This window comes from Acanthochromis polyacanthus, chromosome 22 (genome assembly GCF_021347895.1).
Source record: "Acanthochromis polyacanthus isolate Apoly-LR-REF ecotype Palm Island chromosome 22, KAUST_Apoly_ChrSc, whole genome shotgun sequence".
NCBI lineage: Eukaryota > Metazoa > Chordata > Actinopteri > Pomacentridae > Acanthochromis > Acanthochromis polyacanthus.
This window is the reverse complement of record NC_067134.1, coordinates 14660889-14682346: the sequence shown is the minus strand read 5'-3', so window position 1 is coordinate 14682346 and position 21458 is coordinate 14660889. Positions and strand designations below refer to the sequence as shown.

General features: G+C 39.6%; 2 protein-coding genes across 5 annotated transcripts in view; one reads left to right on the top strand and one right to left on the bottom strand.

The window, feature by feature from the left end:
* LOC110967925 (NACHT, LRR and PYD domains-containing protein 12-like) overlaps positions 1–21458 on the top strand; it is a 246638-nt gene that overhangs the window by 161865 nt on the left and 63315 nt on the right. The gene's annotated exons all lie outside the window — the stretch shown is intronic.
* Positions 85–17266, bottom strand: LOC127531792 (NLR family CARD domain-containing protein 3-like). The gene is made up of 8 exons (XM_051941913.1): positions 17161–17266; positions 15418–15700; positions 9061–9144; positions 5999–7850; positions 5743–5916; positions 5274–5447; positions 1241–1287; positions 85–1090 (listed from the first exon to the last, which is right to left on the bottom strand). The coding sequence occupies exons 2-8, from the start codon at positions 15689–15691 to the stop codon at positions 567–569; spliced, it is 3129 nt and encodes a 1042-aa protein (XP_051797873.1). The 5' UTR covers positions 15692–15700; positions 17161–17266; the 3' UTR covers positions 85–566.

The following is a 21458-nucleotide window of genomic DNA, read 5'->3' as shown; positions in this document are numbered from 1 at the left end:
CTGAATAAAGAGACTAATGAAGTAGTGGAAAAATCTGAGGCAGAGGATGAGGAAGTGAAGAACTCAGTCAGGATTTTTATCCACAGCCCTTTATTCTTCTCCATCACACACAAGATGAAGGAAGTTCTCATTTCATCACTACAACAGGACTAAAGCACTCAAATCAGGATCAAGTGTGGCTGCACAAAAACATGGTTTTCACTGGATAATAATGTCTGAAAGTCTGTCAGCAGTTTGTAGATTCACTGCTTCCTCTCTCATTTCACACTTTGTGCAGCTCAAATGCTTTTAGTTCAAGTGAGCGTCAGAGGAACAGCACATCCTGATTTTCATTCTCAACATTTGACTAGAAAAAGATGCAAACACCACATTTGGCTCCTGGAATAATCACAATTTCCATCTTTGAAGAGGAACAAGTTTACAAGGAATCATTTACAAAGATTTCACAAAGCAACACATTTAATTCATGAATGTGAAAAGATGTTTGTTAGGCACAGAGTCATGGAGAGACTCAACTATCTGTTCAACACTGTTTCTCTACCAGGAGGAGACTCTGGAGACTGAACTCAACACAGGAACACTGAGGAAGCAGACCACCAGAACCCAAATCCAGGATAGAGAGGTTGAGTGAATGTGGTGTTGAAGGTGTGGAGGTGGATCAGAGAGTCAGAGGAGATTTTGTAAAAGGACAGAGTTCCAGCAGGAATGTCCACATAAACTGAAACTCTGTGAGAGACTGAGGAGGACCTGATGGATGTTTGTCTGTTATTGTGTCTGACAGAGTAACCACGATCAGAGCAGATCAGACTCCAGGACTGATCATTATGTCCAAACCCACAGTCATATTTATCTCCTTTCCTTCTGATTCCTCTGTAACTCACTGATATCCGAACCCATCCTCTCCACTCCACCTCCCAGTAACAGCGACCAGTCAGATCAGTTTCACACAGCAGCTGAGGAGACCAGTCAAACCTGTCTGGATGATCAGGATACGACTGATCCTCCTTCACGTTTGTCACCTTCCTGTTGTTGTAAGACAGTTTGAGTTTTCTGTTTACTGTGTTTGTGTCGACTGTGAGTTGACAGGAATCTGATGGAGAGAACAAACACAACACAGCTGCAGTTATTGATGGATCATGTGATCAGTATTAAACCTTTGATGATGACCTCAGAGATGTGACACTTTGAAGATGCTTGAATGTGCTGCTTTGTTTCCATCAATCCATTAAAACACACTTACACTTCCTCAGACCTGGTGTCAACCACTGGACTCCAGCAGGCGTCACCCTGAAAGGAGGAGGATGGTCAGAGCATCAGCGACTCTTTCAGCAGCACACATGGACGTTACATGGCTCTCACACTGTTCCAATGATAAAGGACTGGTCCAACATGGAGACACAGACACCTGAATACAGCATCTCTAAAGTCCTCTCCTGTGCTCATCACGTTCCAGTTTCAACTCATTATTCAGCTTTACTCATTGATGGTTCCTCTTTTCATAGAGATATGCTAACAGTTCACCCTGTTTCGTGTCTTTAAGATAAACTAGGCTAACAGTTTACCCTGCTTCCTGTCTGTCTGCTAAGCTAGTGTTACCGACCTGCTTTCGTTAGCTTCTGAGACGTAGATGGACAGCCACGCATAAACGCTAGCTCACTTAACTTAGCATGGCTCGCTGTTGGTAACAAATTCTATTCAGACTCCGGACCAACTCTGCGGTGGAGAACCAGGAACTTTATTCAAGCTCTGCAGCACACTGTACACACACTCAGCTTCTCCAGAACACACTTAGATCTACTTCTCTGTTTGGACCAGAACATGCGCTGTGACTGCAGCTGCACCGTACACATCGCCCTTCTTCAGCTTCACTCTTCTTCCTTCCTACAGCAGCGGTGTAGTCTACGTGATATGCAGGTATACGCCGTATACCAACTAGAAAAGGTCCCGAATTTCCGTATAACTCCTTAAAAATGCACAAAGATCAGTTAACATTTCGGGAAACCAGTGGACAAAAGCTCTGGATCATGTACATTCTTCATCAGTCTGTACAAGATATGGACTGATCCAGTTCAAAATCTTACAAAGACTTCATTTATCAAAGCTGAGACTTTCTAAAATGTTCCCTGATGTTAATCCTCTCTGTGATCGTTGTGGTTCGGCTCCAGCCTCACTGGCACACATGTTCTGGACTTGTCCTAGTATTGCTAATTACTGGATCAGGATATTCCAAACTTTATCTGACATTTTTCAGAAACCTGTCATACCGGACCCAGTCCTTGCAGTGTTTGGGGTTGGGTCAGCTGCTTTAGAGCTCTCTTTATCAAATGACCCAAAAAATGTGACAGGCTTTGTGACACTGTTGGCAAGAAGAGTCATTTTGCTGAACTGGAAACAAAAAAACCCTCCAGCTTACCAAGCTTTAATGAATGATGTAATGAAACATTTAGAGCTGGAGAAAATAAAATTCACTCTCAGAGGAAAGGTAAATAATTTCTATTCTATATGGCATCCATTTATAGATTACTACAACAAAGGCAATCCCAACTGAAAACGGTAACCGGGCAGGACCCGTATACATGATATCCTCCAGTCTGTGTGACGTTATTGATAGTGTTCAAATTAATATGTTTTATCTTTTTTTATTTTTACTTTACTTTTTTTTCTCCCCCACAATTGTTATTGTGGTATTTTATTCACTTTTATTTAGGTATATTATTTATTTACTTGTCTGATTTTTTTGTCTAGTTTTTTTGTTGTTGTTGTTAAGTAATGTATTGGATTCATTCTGTTTCTGTTTGTATTTGGAAAAGAAAAAACCCCAATGAAAAGATTTTTTAAAAAATGCACAAAGATAAGTATCGGTATGTTTTTTGACATAAAGTTCACTTTTCTGTTCATAATTTCACTTTCTGTGTGTTCCTGAGCGGGCTCTTTTGACCTTAGGAGCTTCAGTCAGGCGTGAACCCGTGAAGTGGTGAAGTTGTATGGTGGGAAAAAAGATTTACAAGAACAGGGACACAGGCTGGTCAGTGGAGAAAAAAAACAATGTAAAGGAAGCAAAACCAAATAACACTCTTTCAGTGTTTCAATAAGTTTGTGTGTCCTGTGAATATTGCTGCTTCGGGGGACACTACAGCTGGCGCTAACGTTAACATTCCAGAAAGGGAGCCTGATGAAGAGGCCACGTCAGTTCAACTTGAGGGAAGAGGAGTCTGCTGACGCTATCGCCGTATCTGGTAAGTGAAACTCGTATATATTATAAAAATAGTACCCACCATTAACAGCAGGTGATTGGCACATTGAATTCGACTGGTCCCTCGTCTACCGTGGGGGTTACGTTTCTAACCACAAAAATAATTAAAATAATGTCGCGATCACAGAGCCGGTAGCTATGATTGAACTGTGGTGCTGTATTGCACCATGGGAGTTTGGGGTATTGGGAGTTTAAATGTCACTATTGTAGTTTATGACATTAAGCTGCTGTTGCTGCTGCTGCTTGTTTGTGTGTGTGTGTGTGTGTGTGTGTGTGTGTGTGTGTGTGTGTGTGTGTGTGTGTGTGTGTGTGTGTGTGTGTGTGTGTGTGCGCGCCCATGTTTTTGCTATATTGTGGGGACCAAATGTCACCATAACTGTAGGAAAACTGAAAACTATGTCACTTGTGGGGACTTCATTTTGGTCCCCACAAGTTTAAACAGTGTTTTCTTGGCCATGTTGTTGTTACTGAAAAAAGTAAAAGTGCAAAAACGTTTCTTTAGGGTTAGCCATTGTTTTGGTTAGGGTTAGGGTTTGGTTAAGGTTAGGGTTAGGGTAAGGGTTAGGGGTTAGATATGAATGGGAGTCAATTGTATGTCCCCACAATGATAGCAAGACACACACGTGTGTGTGTGTGTGTGTGTGTGTGTGTGTGTGTGTGTGTGTGTGTGTGTGTGTGTTTGTGTGTGTGTGTGTGCGTGCACGCTGAGATGAAAATTTGACCAAAAGAACAATGTATGCACAGACAAAAGATCAATACTGTTGTTGTCCAACGTATGTAATTTAATTTTGATTAGCATCAATGGGTCCCCTTCAAGTCTTTTTGAGCCAAGGCAGTACGTTACAACTTGGTTGAAAAGCCATCGCTCTGCCACACAGGCAAAGAGAAAATGCACACTAAAGAACCTTTTGTACAAACACATTTGAAAGGTTTTGTAGTGTAGAGGCATATCTAAGAGTTATGTCATTTTTCCAGGGCTTTTGTGCGAAGAACACACAGTAATCCCAGTAATCATATGATGATGTTTAAGGAATGTAAATAGTTTTAAAATCCTTACTTAAAAAGTTATTGAAAGATGAGTTGAGGTGTGGATCATTATTGTAATTTCTGTATGACTGTTTACATTTTTTCTGATACTACTGTAATGATACAAAGCCGGTTCAGAGTTGGCAGTTACTTTAGTCCCTCTTCAAGTTTCAGAGAATTTTATTTGCGTGTTTGCACCATTTTTTGCATTTGATTGCTGAAACTTTATTTGTAAAATATATATATTATCTTTTTCATTTTTCTTTATTTTAAAATGTTTGTCTTGCCACTGGCTGTTCAATGGTTAATTAAAGTCCATCTGTTTATGACTGTTATACACCCTGTGTTGCTTACAGTATATTTAGAAAATACATATTTGGTCTTTCATGATGTCAATTAATGAATGAATGGACTTGCTCTTATATAGCGCTTTACTACTCAAAGCGCTTATACAACAATTGCTTCCATTCACCCATACACTCACACATTCTCACTCTGGTGGGGACGGAAGCGTGGCTGCCAATCCGCGTCTACGGCCCCTCCGACCACCACCAACATTCACACACCAGTGAAGAGCACTGTGGGTTAAGTGTCTTGCCCAAGGACACAACAGCACATGACTAGGCGAGAGCGGGAATCGAACCACCGACCCTTCGATCATTGGACGACCTGCTCCACCACTTGATCCACAGCCGCCCCCTGTGGAATACACATACACAATTATATGTGTATTCATTACCGAGCGTGGTAGTTCTTGTGTGAGGCCGTTTTAGAGTAGCTGCTGCCAGACAAATGTTGTTCCAGGATGGGGATGTATGAGGCTGGGAGGGGAAAAATCAGAGTATACCCACAAGAATAAACTAGAGTACACCACTACGCTGCAGCACTTCCTCTGACGTCAATGGAAAGGCACAGGCTTGGCCTGCAACACTGGGATGATAGTTTCCTGAGAGTGTCTGTCTGTCTGTACTTGAGAGTGTCTGTCTGTCTGTACCTGAGAGTGTCCAGTCTACAGTCTGGATCCTCCACTTTAGCCCTCAGCATCTTCTCTCCTGAGTCTCCTGGATGGTTGTAGCTCAGGTCCAGCTCTCTCAGATTTGAGGGCTTGAAGCTCAGAGCTGAGGTCAGAGAAGCACAGCCTTCCTCTGTGACCAGACAGCCTGACAGCCTGCACACACAAAACAACACAAACCTGATGGACAACACTTGGCTGGATGTTTCTCACTCTCTTTTCTTCTTTGTCTTTCACATGCATTTTGCTGCACATTTCATGCATCTCAAGCAAATCAACAATCTCAACAACGATGAGTGGGATTTAATCATGTCAAAAATAAACCCTGACAAAGTCCTGCACAAGTTCAGTAAAAGCTCATTTGATGAATCCCATCAGCAGAAATGATTGTACTCAGGTTAGCTGTTTATCCACTGATAGAAATCACATCAGTTTCAAAGTGAGTCCTGACCTGAGAGCTTCCAGTTTACAGTGTGGACTCTGCAGTCCAACAGAAAGACTCTTCACTCCTGAATCCTGCAGGTTGTTGTTACTCAGGTCCAGCTCTGTCACACTGGAGGACTGGGAGCTGAGGACTGAGGACAGAGCTCCACAGATTCTCTCTGACAGATTACAGCCACTCAGTCTAAAGAGACAAAAAGCATATAATACTGATCAAACAGCAGCAAAAAAAAAAAAAAAAGTATCTTCAGTCTCCAACTACTTACACAACTTTCTTGGAGGCTTTGACCACTGGCACCAGCCTCAGAAGAACCTCCTCTGAAGCAGAGTATTTCTTCAGGTCAAACACATCCAGATGTTCTTCTGATGACAGTAAGATGAAGACCAGAGCTGACCACTGAGCAGGAGACAGTTCATCTGTGGACAGACGTCCTGATCTCAGGGACTGTTGGATCTCCTCCACCAGAGAAACATCGTTCAGTTCATTCAGACAGTGGAACAGATTGATGCTTCTCTCTGCAGACACATTCTCATTGATCTTCTTCTTGATGTACTCCACTGTTTTCTGATTGGTCTGTGAGCGATTTCCTGTCTGTGTCAGCAGGCCTCGTAGGAGATTCTGATTGGTTGGCAGCGACAGACCCAAGAGGAAGCGTAGGAACAAGTCCAGGTGTCCGTTTGGACTCTGTAAGGCCTCGTCCACAGCTCTCTGGTGGAGATGTTTTAGTTCAGGTTTCTTAAGAAGTACTTTCAGCTTCTTGAAGGCAGTTTGTTGTTCTTCTTCCAGCAAGTTGATTCCAGAGTTGATGAAGGTCTGATGGACATGAAGAGCAGCCAGAAACTCGTGAACGCTCAGATGGACGAAGCTGAACATCTTGTCTTTCTGTTTCCGTCCACGCTCTGCTTTGAAGATCTCTGTGAACACTCCTGAGTACAACGAGGCTTCACTCACATTGATGCCACTTTCTCTCAGATCTTTCTCATAGAAGATCAGGTTGCCCTTTTGCAGCTGTTTAAAAGCCAGTTTAGCTAATGACTTAATGTACTGCTTGCACTTCTTTGGACGGTACTTTTCTTTTGTGTGATCAATCTGAAATCTTAGAAACTCTGTGTACATCTCAGTCAGGGTTCTGGGCAGCTCTCCTCCCTCTCTGGTTTCCAGCAGCTCCTTCAGAACTGTAGCAGCGATCCAGCAGAACACTGGGATGTGGCACATGATGTGGAGGCTTCGTGACTCTTTCACGTGGGAGATGATGCTGCTGGTCTGCGTCTCATCTCTGAATCTCTTCCTGAAGTACTCCTCCTTCTGTGGGTCAGTGAACCCTCTGACCTCTGTTGTAGTGTTGATGAGGTCTTGAGGGATCTGATTGGCTGCTGCAGGTCGTGTGGTTATCCAGAGGCGAGATGAGCGCAACAGGTTTCCACTGAAAAGTTCCCTCAGCAGGACTTCTATTTTAGTTGACTTTGTTACATCCATGGAGGGAATGTTGATGACATCAAAGTCCAGATGAAGGCGATTCTCGTCCAGTCCATCAAACACAAACAGCAGTTTGAATCTGCTCTTGTGGTAGCTGCGGTTTCCTGATGAATGCAGAGCTGTAAAGATGTAATTCAGAGCCTCCACTGTGACGTCTTTAGTTTCTGGGATACAGAAATGAATGAGCTCTGCCAAACCAAACTTTTTTCCCTGCAGTGAATTCAGGGCACGGAAAGTGAACGGGAAAATAAAATGCACGTCTTGATTGGTTCTTTCTTCAGCCCAGTCCAACACAAACTTGCGCACAAGGAATGTTTTTCCAATCCCTGCAATCCCATTGGTCAGCACTGTTCTGATGGGTATGTCTTTTCCAGAAGGATGCTTGAAAATGTCTCTGGGTTGGATCGGTGTCTCTGTGTCTGATGGCCTCCACACCTTGTCAATCTGTAGGACCTCATGCTGTGTGTTGACGTGCACGTCCCGGCCAGCTGTGATGTACAGCTCTGTGTAGATATCAATCAGACGCTGCTCATCTGCTGCCCACCCCTCTGTTGTAACCTTAAATGTGTGCTGCAAGTTTGATTGAAGCTTCTGTTGGTAATATCTGATGGGACGTGGTTCTGGTACCGGAACAGTGTCATCTGTGTCAAGCATGAAGGGAACAGTGTGAGGTGTATGTCTACGGAAACCTCTGTTGTTGTTGGAAAATCACAAGCAACTAAGCAACTGCAAAGCGGTTGGACTTATAATTTGCACCAATAACAACTGAGGCTAATAAAAAGTTGGGCTATTGTGTGTGTGAGATTTTTCTAAACTTCTTCCTGGGGGTTTCATCTTGACCTCTACACATAATGCAGCAACTTACCCTGATCATTTGGAGGAAAGTGCCAGAAAAAATGACTGACAGGGCAATTCAGCTAAAGGGCTACCCAGATGGTCAACTATGGAGGCAGTCAGAAGGTAGGTGGATAACCTGCAGTCCAGTTTAAGGTGTTCTTAGAGTTCCTTTTCGGGCAAGACCCTTTAGACAATAGAACCTAAAACCAGAGAGCTGTATCAGTCGCTCTGTTCTGAGCTCACTGGGGCTGTTTTTAAAGTACACTACCAGTCAAAACTTGTAGAACGTAACAATTTTTCCATTTTTTCCAATTAGTAGCTTGAAATGGTGCAAATGTAAGTGGTGAACTGCCAGGAGCTAAAAAAAAAAAAGGTAAGGTTACGCAAAACTGAAAAATAAGGCACACTTCATTATGACACAAAAAGGGCTTTTTCAGGGAACAGAAATGGTTCAACAACTTCAAGCTGTTCTGCAGCAATGGAGGTTGGTCACACCCTGAAAGTTTGTGCTACCAAATCCTACAGATGTCCCAACTTTTCTAGATTCCTTCCAGCCACCTCTGTCTGCATGAAAGTAGCGTTAGAATACACCATGAAACCCTCCAGAGCATTATTTGAAGAGTATTGTACTGCAGAAAGTAATGTGTTGCTACAAAAAACGAGAGGAAAATGATAGAAGAGAGACAGACCATCATAACATTTGAAATATAGGTCTTTCTTACAGAGAAATTTAAGACAGTCAAGGTGTCAATCAGTACAGTTTTCTTCACTGTCAAAAAGCATTAAGAAATTAGCTTAAAACAGACACCACTTCAGAAATTTGGATTTGAGGCTCACCAGCCAGAAAACTGACCGTTATGCTACAGCTACACTACAACCTGCTGCCTCATGCAACTCCATAGCCAACTACTGTTCTGTGTTGTACAAGACAACCTGCTTAAACTCAGCTTCCATTTCAGGCATGATGAACTGCTGCCATCTTTCTTTACAGACCAAAGAATCCATCAGTTTTACCTTCAGTCTGAAGAAGAGGAGGCTGAATCTGAAAGGAGGAAGGTTCTCTGTTCTCTGAAGTCTCGCCAACATCACTGACAAGCACTGACAGACAGACAGAGATCATGTGTTATATTCTCCAGTGTTTACTGCTTTCATTTATTTCAATTACAACAGACTTAGAAGGGACTTTATGTTGACATTTATTGATGAGTTTATGGTGTTGATTAACTTTGGTTTTCTGACACCAAACTGCTCCTTCAAAGTAAAACCTAATGTTACTCTGACATTAGTCTGGCATATCCACACCATTCTGAAGAACAGAGTGTTCTGGCTTCACCTCATCATCATTCTGCTGTAGAGGGAAGAAGGGTTGTCTTTTTAAAGCAGCCACAGTCATCCAGGGTGGAGCTAAGCCCAGGATGCAGCAACAGTGTCCCCTTAAAAAGTCAGCCAACATGGCTGTCTTATTGTTTCATCCAAACCCTCTGAAGACTTGACATTTGCAGTGTGGTAGGTCGCTGGGAGGTTTTTGATGGTTTAAATGTATAACATAATGTTACATAGTACTACATACTAACATGCCAGGTGGTATGCACAGAAAAAGATGTAGTACGTCCCAGTACATATTATGCTAAATGTAATATGTCAGAAATACCCAGATGTCCGACCACATTCAAACGTATGTTGTAGAATGCAAACTAACATGTTTTTTCTGGCTATTCTGACCCACATTCTATGAACAGTCACAGCACTTAACAGTGTGTCGTGGAAATAGAAATAAATTTGAGCCGTGAGAGTTCACAGTCAGATGACACCACATTCCTACAGACTGGGATAGTGAGAGTTTAAGGCACCATATTATGAAGTAGTATGTTCTATTTGTATGCACACTGCAGGTCACAGTGATTACTTTGTGAAGTCTGCTGTAGTATGTATTTAAATTAAAAGGTTTGTGATTTGGAATGCAGCTGCTTCAACAACATTGCTCTGTCCTTACTGAGAGCTGATTGGTCAGCTTCCCTCTGGTTGTTGGTGAGCACAGGTGGGACATCCTTTGCTTCCAGAAAGTCAGCTCATACAGAACTAATTTTGGTGTTCTATCACGGTTCAAACAGCAGGGGGCAGCATTCAGTCAGCAGGGTTGATCAGCAGATTTTCCAGAGGAACTGACCTTACATATGGGGAGGATCCAAGATGGCGGAGTGAACACTACGCTTTTGCAGGCAGCGGCACACAAACTTTTATTCTGTCCTTTGAACTGACTTTTTGTGCATTTCATAACCATTAGCAAGATCATCGTCCTTGTTATTGACCACATTTTGCATTTTATACAAAAGAATACTCTGACTGTCGTGTTACAGAGGTGAATTGGAAGCTAACTAGCAGTTAGCTATGGAAGACCACACTTACGACTCTTCCTCTGGCGCGGTAGCTGGGGATGATGTCTTTTTGGAGGAGATTGAAGTTGAAGAACAGAAAGAAAAGACAATCAACCTGAATCACACGCCTATCAAAGCACCAAATCCTAAAAAAATGAAGAAAAAGTCCCCGGATGAGACAATGGATTCCATTTTAAAAGCGGTTTTTGAGCTCACTGGAAAAATGGACAGACAAATCGACAAGCTAGATGCTCAAACTGAACTCCTGAGAAAGTTTGAAACAAAGATTGAAGCTAACACCGAAGCCATCAAGGTAAACGAGTGAGGTATCGGCGAGTTACAAAAGAAAATGGAGTCACTTCAAGCTGAAAATAAATCCCTGAGAGAAGCTGTCCTTGAACAAGCCAGATACAAACGACGTTGGAACTTGAGGTTAAATGGTTTGGCCGAGAAAGACGGCGAAGATACCAGAGAGCTTGTTATTGGGATTCTGACCAGAGTGGTGCCCATGTCGGCGGAGAAACTTCGAGATTCTGTGGACACGGTACACCGTCTGGGCAAGAAGAGCACACCTGCAACCTTCAATGGACGTCCACGATCTATTATCATCCAGTTTGGGCTCAGAACGGTTAAAGAAGAAGTTTGGAGCAAGTCCCGTGAAGCTCGTGTCTGCCAGGACCTGCACATTTACTTCAAGAAGGATTACATCAAGGAAGATAGAGAAGCTCGCGCCAAACTGTACCCGCTGGTTCAAGAGGCCAAGAAGAGGAATCTAAAAGCTTATCTACTGGAAGGATATGCAATGATTGACGGTAGACGTGTGGACCCGCCGCCAGAGTGAGTTGACGATATTCATCTCTAATTGACATTTAAATCCCGGAAAGTGAAATGCACCTAAATATGGACAGAAGGGACACTGACTGTTTCATTCCTGCGCATCTGATGGTTCTTGCGCTTTATCTTTGTTATCAGGTATGTTATCTTTTCTTTCATTAAACGCTAGGGGGCTTAAAAATATTGTCAAACGCAAGGCTATCTTTTTATTTAGTAAGGAGCAAAAAGCAAACTGTATATTTCTGCAGGAGACCCACTCCAATGAGGAAGATGTGAATTTTTGGAAGTTACAATGGGGTGACTCTATTTATGTTAGTCATGGTACTTCACATTCTGCTGGTGTAATGATACTGTTCAATAGATTCCCTGGAAAAGTTATCAAACATGTTAGTGATATAAATGGTCATTGGGTGACGGTAATAGTTGAAATTGACAATAACATATACGTCTTGATGTGTGTTTATGGGTACAATGAAAGAACCAGAAACAAAGAGTTAATCACAGATTTATGCAAACAAATTAACGATCTCAGAAAATCTTACTCTACTGATAGAATTATTGTTGGGGGCGACTTTAATCTAGCACCTGATTTGTGGTTGGACAGGAACCCACCTAGAGCTCAGTGCCACAAATTTGACGATTTATTTACTACTCTAATGAATGAGGGAAATTTGGTTGACTACTGGAGGGTAAAAAATCCTGGAACTTCACAATTTTCTTGGTTTAATGCATCTGGAAATGGTCAAGGCTCGAGGATTGACTTCTGGCTAACGTCAATGCCTCTAATCAATCTCATTAATGAATGCACTATTTCGGCATCGCCGTTGACCGACCATTGTACTATTTCACTATCATTGCTTTTCTCTAACCATAAATATGGGTTAACTCGAGTTTGGAAATTTAACAATACCCTTTTAAATAACTCCTATTTTTGTATAAAAGTCAAACAATTGATAGGGGAAATCCATGCTTTAGATATGTTGACAGTAAGTAAATGGGAATGGTTAAAATTCAAGGTAAAAGAACTTGCCATTCAAACTGGCAAATACTTAACAAAACTTAAAAAACAAAGGCAGCTTGACATTATAAACAAAATAAACAATACTTCAGGGAATCCTCAGCTTTCGAATGATGAGAGAAATGAACTGAACAAATTGCAATCTGAACTAGACACTTTATACATAGAAAAAGCTAAAGGTGCATTTGTTCGATCACGTGCTCACTGGTTAGAGGAGGGGGAAAAAAATACATCTTATTTCTTTAATTTGGAAAAACATAGACAATTAAAAAAGAAAATTAGCAAACTTAATATTAATGGACTTGTTACTGAAGATCTTGATCTAATAAATAATGAAATTTATAGTTTTTACTCTAATTTATATAAATCTAATTATTTGGATCCTGAAAGCCAAACATATATAGATGGTTTACAAAATTATATTCAGAAAATTGATACAACTTTCAAACAATCCTTAGATGAGCCTTTGAGTATTGAGGAGATGGACAAAGCCATTTCAAAAATGTCTTTGGGTAAATCACCGGGCATTGATGGCCTTACTACAGAATTTTATAGGTTTTTTTGGCAAGATCTAAAAATATTATTACACAAAGTCTTTATAGAATGTATTTCTAACGGTAGCCTCTCCAACAGTATAAAACAAGGAATAATTACACTAATTCCAAAACCAAACAAGGAGATTCAACATTTAGATAATTGGCGTCCTATAACTCTATTATGCAATGACTATAAAATCTTAGCTCTTGTATTTGCTGAGCGTTTAAACAAAGGTCTTGATAAAATTATGAACGAATGTCAGTCTGCATTCATTAAAGGGAGAAGCATCCACAATCACATTAGACTTATTTTCGACTTATTAGATTATAGTGAATTTGTGGACCATGACACTTTAATACTATTTTTAGATTTCTACAAGGCGTTTGATACGCTGGAGCATCCCTTTTTGAATAAAGTTTTGCAAATTATGGGATTCGGTGATCATTTCTGCGGCATTATTAAAATGTTCTACAATGACATATATAGCGCAGTTTCTCTTAACCCCGGAGGACTCACCAATAGGTTTAAAGTGCAACGTGGTATCCGCCAAGGCTGCCCAATATCCCCTAAACTCTTCATTTTAGCAACACATTTTCTATCTATCTCAATTATGAACAACCCAATAATAAAAGGAATTCATGTTTTTGATAGGGAATATAAAATAAGTCAATTCGCTGACGATACAGTATTATTTCTTAAAGACAGCGTTATGATTGGAAATGCTCTCCACTTGATTTCTTCATTCTCTAAAGCTTCAGGTTTAATGCTTAATATAAAAAAATGTGAAATTCTTCCTATACATACTTGTCAACATAACAATATTTCATCAATAAAGGTCGTTGATGAAGTCAAATATTTGGGTATTGTGATTTCCAAAAATGCTATAAGAAGAGAAGATATTAATATTACTGGTCGGTTAGCGGACATGAGGAAAGGGCTTAGTCATTGGTTAACAAGAGATTTGACTATATTCGGCAGAAACCTATTAACTAAAGCCGAAGGTGTTTCGAAGGTTATTTATCCTTGTCACTCAATGTTTATTTCACCACAAAGTATTAAGAAAGCTAACTCTATAATCTTTCAGTTTCTGTGGAAAAACAAAACACATTATTTGAAAAAGTCACAACTCGTAAAGAGCTTTGATGAAGGAGGAATTAAAGCGTTAGACTTCGAAGCCATGGTTGGCACTATAAAAATGAAATGGTTAAAATCCTTCATGATGCATAAAGACTCTATGTGGTTCCACATCCCAAATTCATTGTTCAAAAAAATAGGTGGAATTGAATTTTTCTTGAAATGCGACTTTGAAATAACCAAAATTCCAATCAGTCTATCAAAGTTCCATAAACAAATAATTCAATTTTGGAAACTGATCTTTAACCACAATTTTTCTCCTCATAATTCAACTTTATGGAATAACCGAACCATTGTAACATGTAGAAAATCTTTATTTTTGCAAGATTGGTATAACAAAAACATTATTTTTGTGAATGATTTACTAGACGTCAATGGTGATTTATTAAATTTCCCAGCCTTTCTGACAAAATACAACTTCAGTTGTGACCACAGAGTTTTTCAGAAGGTGTGTAAAGCAATCCCACAGCCCTTAATTCAACTTATTAAAAATACCATATTGTATTCCCAAGTTACTATTTCACTACCCAATTTAAAAATAAATAACTGTAATTTAATTGATTACAAATCCAATAATAGGCACTTCAACGAAGCTTTAAGACATTTGATTTACCACGACTATGATAGACCTTCTTTTAAGTCGTTGGATATTTCCGATAATCAATCTATCCAAATTAAGGCTCATTCTTCATTTCTGAAGTGGCCAGTATCTCCAAAAGTGAAAGAGACTCACTTCAAAATTATTAACAATATATATCCTGTGGGCCATTTGCTTAAAAGAAGGTTTAAATTTGAGGTAGACCCATGTACTTTCTGTAAACAAGAGGAAGAAACTGTTTGTCACTTGTTTTATGAATGTCGTTATTCTCAAGACTTTTGGAAAGATGTTAGAAACTGGATTAACCTTAAATTGAGTATTCCCCCTTTGGAAGTATCACATATACTTTTGTACATGGACAATTTGGCATCTTCATCTTCTATGGTCCTAAATATTGTATTATTGTTAGCTAAATATCATATTCACTGTTGTAAGTGGAGGGGTAATACTCCCTCATTTCCCTGTTTTTTGAATGAATTTAAAATGTATTATTGCTCTTTAATAACTGTAAAAAATTGGAAAACTGCTAGAATCACCAGCCAAAGTATTTCTAAGCTGTTGCTTTTCTAATGTTGTGACTTTAAAACATGCTCCACTTTATGTTGTTGTCATTTGCCTGGACATAATGACTTTGACGCCCCCTAGCGTGTTTGCACTGTCCTCTACGAGAGTTTGTATGTTCATATATGACATTTACAATAAAAAAAAAAAAAAAAAAAGAATAAACCACAGGAAGTAAACTGTACCAGTAAAATCAAAAAAAAAAAAAAAAAAAGACCTTACATATGGACTCAGGAAAAACTGACAGAACCTGAACTCTGTCATGCATTTTTCTGACTGTAATGATGTCATGTTGTTCTTGTCTTGTGACTGACCTTCTGGTCCTGAGCTGCTGGCAGGCAACCTCTGCAGCAGATCATTCCTGGAGATCTTCTCTAAAACCACCCTGGTCACCTGCACAGCTCTCTGAAGTCCATAAGTCTCCACCATCACATCCACAGTTTTACACCTGTTTGTTGTCTGTAGTCGGCACTTTCTGATGGCTGGGAGGCCTTGAAGATTGTTGGGCTGCTCCAGGAACCACTGGAATATAGACAGCTGATCATCTCTCAGATCCTCCAGGATATTCAAGAGCACCTCTGACGTCATTGTGTCTCCCTGATAAAGTCAAAGAATATGTCAGCAGTTAATGAACAGTTGTGTTGTTGGTCTGGTGGAGGTTGTAGCAGCAGGACTGCAGCTAATCCTACAGGATCACTGACAGCAACACTGAGGGGAACCAGCAGGGGGCGCTCACTGCTGTCTGTTAAATATTACTCATGGAAGTCACTCTGCTGTCACTGGACCACAACACAAAGATGATCCTACATTATTACACTTTGACCAACAGAGGCTCCAAATAAACATGAGCTCTGGTCCTTCACAGAACAAGTCCAGGATCAGAGTCAGACTGGAGTCCAGGATCAGAGCCTCATATCAGGGTTTAAACTTTTATACTGAGCATCTTCAGAGTCCAGACCAAACACTGACTGCTACTAAACAGCTCATTACTGCTATAAATATCTCTTATTGAGTCCACATACATTTCATTCTTCAACTTTTCAACAAAACACAAACTTCTGTGAGGATTCTTCTCACAACATTTCTCCTGACAGTAATAAAAGCTGTTCTCTTGGATTTCTTTCTGCGCTATTTGACTATTTATTAGTGTTTTCTGTCTGTTTCTGTTCTTTTAGACAGATCAGCTGATTCCTACACAGCAGTAGTAAACTGATGCTGATTTCATGAGATTCGATGTCAAATGGAGGTTGAAGCATGAAAACAGCTCTGGGGTCTGGACTTCCAAGCAGGATCTGAACACATGGAGGGAACTTCAGCTATAACTTGGGTTTTCAGGACTTTTCAGGATGCTGGTTCACTTCTTAGCAGGTCCATCACCATGGTAACTGATGCTGAACCAGATAACAGATCAACTAAAACACCTCCTACTGACCAATCAGCTCCCTGGAAACATCTCCATCCTTTCCTGAAGATGCTGCAGAGCTCGGTTAGCTGCAAGTGATTTCAGAGACAGTTCATACTTCTGTATGTCTTTGTAGAGGCATAGAAATCCTCAAACAGGAAGTGATGAAACACTAAAACCTTTTAGCTGATTGTTTATTGATCAGATTTACTGTGATCATGTTATATACTTGTTGGTATAAAATAAATGTGTTGTTTACTTTTAAAACTGAACTTTGTTTATTTTTTATTTGACTTGCATAATTATCTGGAACAGTCATATTCTAGAAAATTGGATTATTACACCTCTAAATAATAAAACTATTCCAAAACTACCAAATAATGCTCACAATAGGCCTTTGCAATAGTAAAAAGGCGGATTTAGTAAAATTAAGCAAAAAGCCTCTTCACAATAACGAAAAATCACATTTGCATAATTATCTGGAACACCCAGTACAGTCAGTCTACTGATCAGATCAATGATGGCTTTCATTGGCTCTTTGCTCCAATGACTGTGTAACATTAGATTTGTGTACATATTTATTTGCTTAATTTTGTTGATTATTTTGGTATTAATTTATGGTGTGCCTTATATAACCCGTGTGGTTTTCACTCACTGCGTTGTGTCTTGTGAAATAAAGCGATTCTCAGGACCAGGTCTGTTCTCTGGATCACTTTTTATTTTCTGGCCATGCAGGTTACGATTCTGTTTGAATAAAAAAAAAATCACACATAAGCTGGTCTGCTCTCAGTAGCACATCTCCTCTCTCTGGCCATACAAAAATACACATGTACAAAAATATATAAAATAACCAATATCTAACACAAGAAACAATTATACAACATATTGATCAAAATAAATTAAGACAAACAAATATTAATGCAAATATAATACTCAGAAAAATAATTTCAAATAAATAAAATATTTTAAAAGAAAAATAAATAAAAAGCATTAAGAAACTTATCTGTTTTATCTGACACATTACAGAACAAAACAAGTAACATAATAACAGCTATTCTCGTACCTATTTGAATTTAAAAAAAAAAAATCACACATGAGCTGGTGTGCTCGACACCCATGTTCAGACTGACAAGGGAGGCTAACTGTGAGCGCTAGCCAAGCTGTCAGCTTTACACCCACCCTTGTGACATGGATGCTCATGTGATCTGTTTCCTGGAACCAGTCATGAACTAACCGTGACATCACCCGTTGGTTTCAACGCCAAGAAAATGAAGCCCAGATTTTGCTACTTCCTGGTCGCCATTTTGGATTTTTTGGAGCCAGTGACGTAAAAAGCGTCATCAAACAGGCTGGACCGGAGAGCAACTCGGGGCAGGACCAGGCGTAAACTAACCGTGACGTCACCCATTGGTTTCAACGCCGAGAAAATGAAGCCCGGATTTTGCTACTTCCTGGTCGCTGTTTTGGATTTTTTGGAGCCAGTGACGTAAAAAGCGTCATCAAACAGACTGGACCGGAGAGCAACCAGAGGCGAGATTGGCTGAGGACTCTCTTATCCCGCCCACATTTTACCACAGAGGCTTCTGTTGCTGTCTATCAAGTATAGCCACGCCCCCTGGCTCCACCAACTTTAACGATTCATTTAAAATTCAGTATTGATTTATTTTAAGATCGGCCACCTGAGCTCTCATTTTGACCATGAAAACTAACGGGAAATAAATCCTGAGCTGTAGAACATCAGTCTATCAAATTTTATTTTTTCCAAAAATGGATTGGGGTCTATGGAGCAAAAGCTTTTTGGAGCCAACCCTAGTGGACGGCGTGATATTGCAAGTTTTTGACATTTCCGGGTTGGCTTCAATTCTGGAGCCAGATGCTACGTCCACTATATATATACAGTCTATGGGCAGGACCAGTCAATGGGACTGTCAATCAAATATAGCCACGCCCCCTGGCTCCGCCAACTTTAACGATTTATTTAAAATTCAGTATTGATTTATTTTAAGATCGGCCACCTGATCTCTCATTTTGACCATGAAAACTAACGGGAAACAAATCCTGAGCTGTAGAAAATCAGTCTATCAAATTTTATTTTTTCCAAAAATGAATTGGGGTCGATGGAGCAAAAGCTTTTTGGAGCCAACCCTAGCGGACGGCGTGATATTGCAAGTTTTTGACACTTCCGGGTGGGCTTCAATTTTTGAGCCAGATGCTACGTCCATCTTTATATACAGTCTATGCCTGGAACCATAGACATAATAAAGAGTAGACACCGCTCGGGGTGCTGCGCAGCGAGAAATATGGCCGCCATCTTGGTCCGGTCAGTCGCTCCACTCAGCGCTGTTTGACAGCGCATTTAATCCATCTTAACTCTGAATATTAAACTGATTTTCACGCGTTTTTATTTTAATTTTTTTGCTGCAAATGTCATACATGTAGCTATGATACAGGACAAATGGTTCGGCGTATTTTAATATTCATAGCGGGAATAATAGATAATAATAATAATAGGTAATAGAATATTCTGATATTAAGCTCGACTGTAGACAGGTATTTTGCAAACACTGTAAACACACACACACTAATATATGTTAAAGAAGCAGATAATGGCAGTAAAGTCAATTATTTTAATAATTTGAAGAGACAATATATGATTACACTATATATACATTTATAAACAAAATACTGATTAATGAACACATTAGTCAGTTTTCTGATATATTGATTATACTGATACTCCATACATGATTTATATATGTAGTATGATTTTCTCCGATATATAACTTTTATCTATTATAGCCGATATATATGTGAATGATGTTGATACTCCATCTATGATTTATATATATTCATTTTCTCTAATATATAACTTCTATCTATTGTTTTATGTATAAATATGTGTTCATTAGTCAGTATTTTGTTTATATATTGAGTGGAGCGGCTGACCGGACCAAGATGGCGGCCCCACCACTCGTCAGCCCCAATAGGCAGTAGCGGTTGATGCGGCGTCTACTCTTTATATATGTCTATGCCTGGAACCAGTCAGGACTCCACCGATGAGGAAGCAGCAGGCAGAGTTTCACAATAAGAGCACATTTTACAGGCTGATTCTCACTCATTTCATTTGACGGATTATTTCAACATTCAACCTTTTTCATGTCACTCAACATCCAACACAACTTCTACAAATCCTGTGCTTTATGTAACCAGAAATTCCCATCAGGCTGTAAATCCCTGACAGTTAACATTCCCTAGAATGGAATCACTGGGACAGAACCAACATCAGCAGAGATCACTCTAATGCACATTTCCCTCAACAGTGCATAAAGAGACATGTCTGCTCTCAATCTAATTTAATGCTACATTTAAGAATCATCTGAACATTTCTAGCATTTGGTTTCTTCAAAGTGTATCAGGTGAACTTTATTTCAGTTTAAATCTGTTCCCCTCTGCTAGACAGATCAGATCACAGGTTGTGATTGACAGCAAATCAGAACAACTCATGTTTAGAACTGTGTGACAAATACAAATGATATTTACTAACAAAACACATTGATTTCAGCATCAGTTTGATAACTCCTGCTGGTTGAGAACACCACAACATGTATTAAGATTTGGTTTTAGGGGAAAAAAGATTAATTTACTGTTTTAATTGTGTCACAACAATGTTGTTTTTGAGTTAAAATACGATGAATGATTCAGTTTTATGTTCTATACATATATATGAAAGATAAAAAACAGTTTAAAATGTCTTTTACTCACATTCACACGGAGAAAACAAGCTGTGACATGAAGCCGGTAAAAGCAGAACTCACTTGAGGAACAGAAATTGGCGGAACGTCACTGTCGTCAGGGCAACGAAGCAGAAAACCCAAAGTGTCAGTTTGTGGTGAGTTAAAACGTGACTTTGGGAAAATGTGTGTTTGGGAACATTTTCCATTTCTTTCTAATTCTATAAATATAAAGCTTTTAGGACAATATCCAGAAGGAAGAATAAAGAAGAATCAATCCCAGAACTGATGACTCCATTTCAACACTCAATGTCCTGAGAAGCTGTTTTACAGGAACTACAGTCAGAGAGGGAATCTACATGTCACCTGAGGAATCCAAACCTTCTCTGACTTCATCTTCTTCTCTGTCTGCTGCTGTGGACTTTAATCCACTCCTCATTTCAATGTGGAAGCTCAGTAGTTTAGGGTTCTGTTCTCCTTTAGTCTCTTCTTGGATTTTATCACACTTTCTGATTTTTTCTGGCTCGCTGCTTTAAACCACTTCCTGTCGTTTTTCCACATTCATGAAAAAGTCCTTTAGATGAGATGAATCCCATGAAACTTTGAAGAATTTCACACAAGGACTTTCTGGCCAAATTTGGGTTATATATATATATATATATATATTTTTTTTATTATTATTTTTTTTTGGGGGGGGGGGTGTTTTTGAATAAAACTTTTAAGGAGTTTTTTTTTTTTTTTTGCAGAATTTTTGGAATTTTTTTTCCAGACAAGGAAACAATGTTTTTTGGTGTCCATAAATGAAGACAACTGGAGGGTTCATATCCAGAGCTAATAATTGTGCAGCTCTAATAAACAGAAGAGGGCTGATGGGGTCCTTGCTCCTGTTAACATCTAATCTTCTAGTAGTTCCATACTGACAGTAAAACAGCACTTGCAATTCCATTGTACAACACTGAGACCATATGAATGAATTTTAAATCCCAAATAATTCAGTGAATGTAAAATAAACTGGTGTTGAAACTGGTCAAAAGCTTTAAAGAAATCTAGAAAGAGTATAAAACCATCATCCTCTACCAAAAGTGCAGAATCCATCAAATCTAATAGAAGTGGAATGTTGTTATGTATGGATGGATTCAGTAAAAAAACAGACTGTGTTTCACTCATGATTTTCTTCAGACCACTCTTAAGTCTACTGGCCGATGCATGAGGAAACATTTAG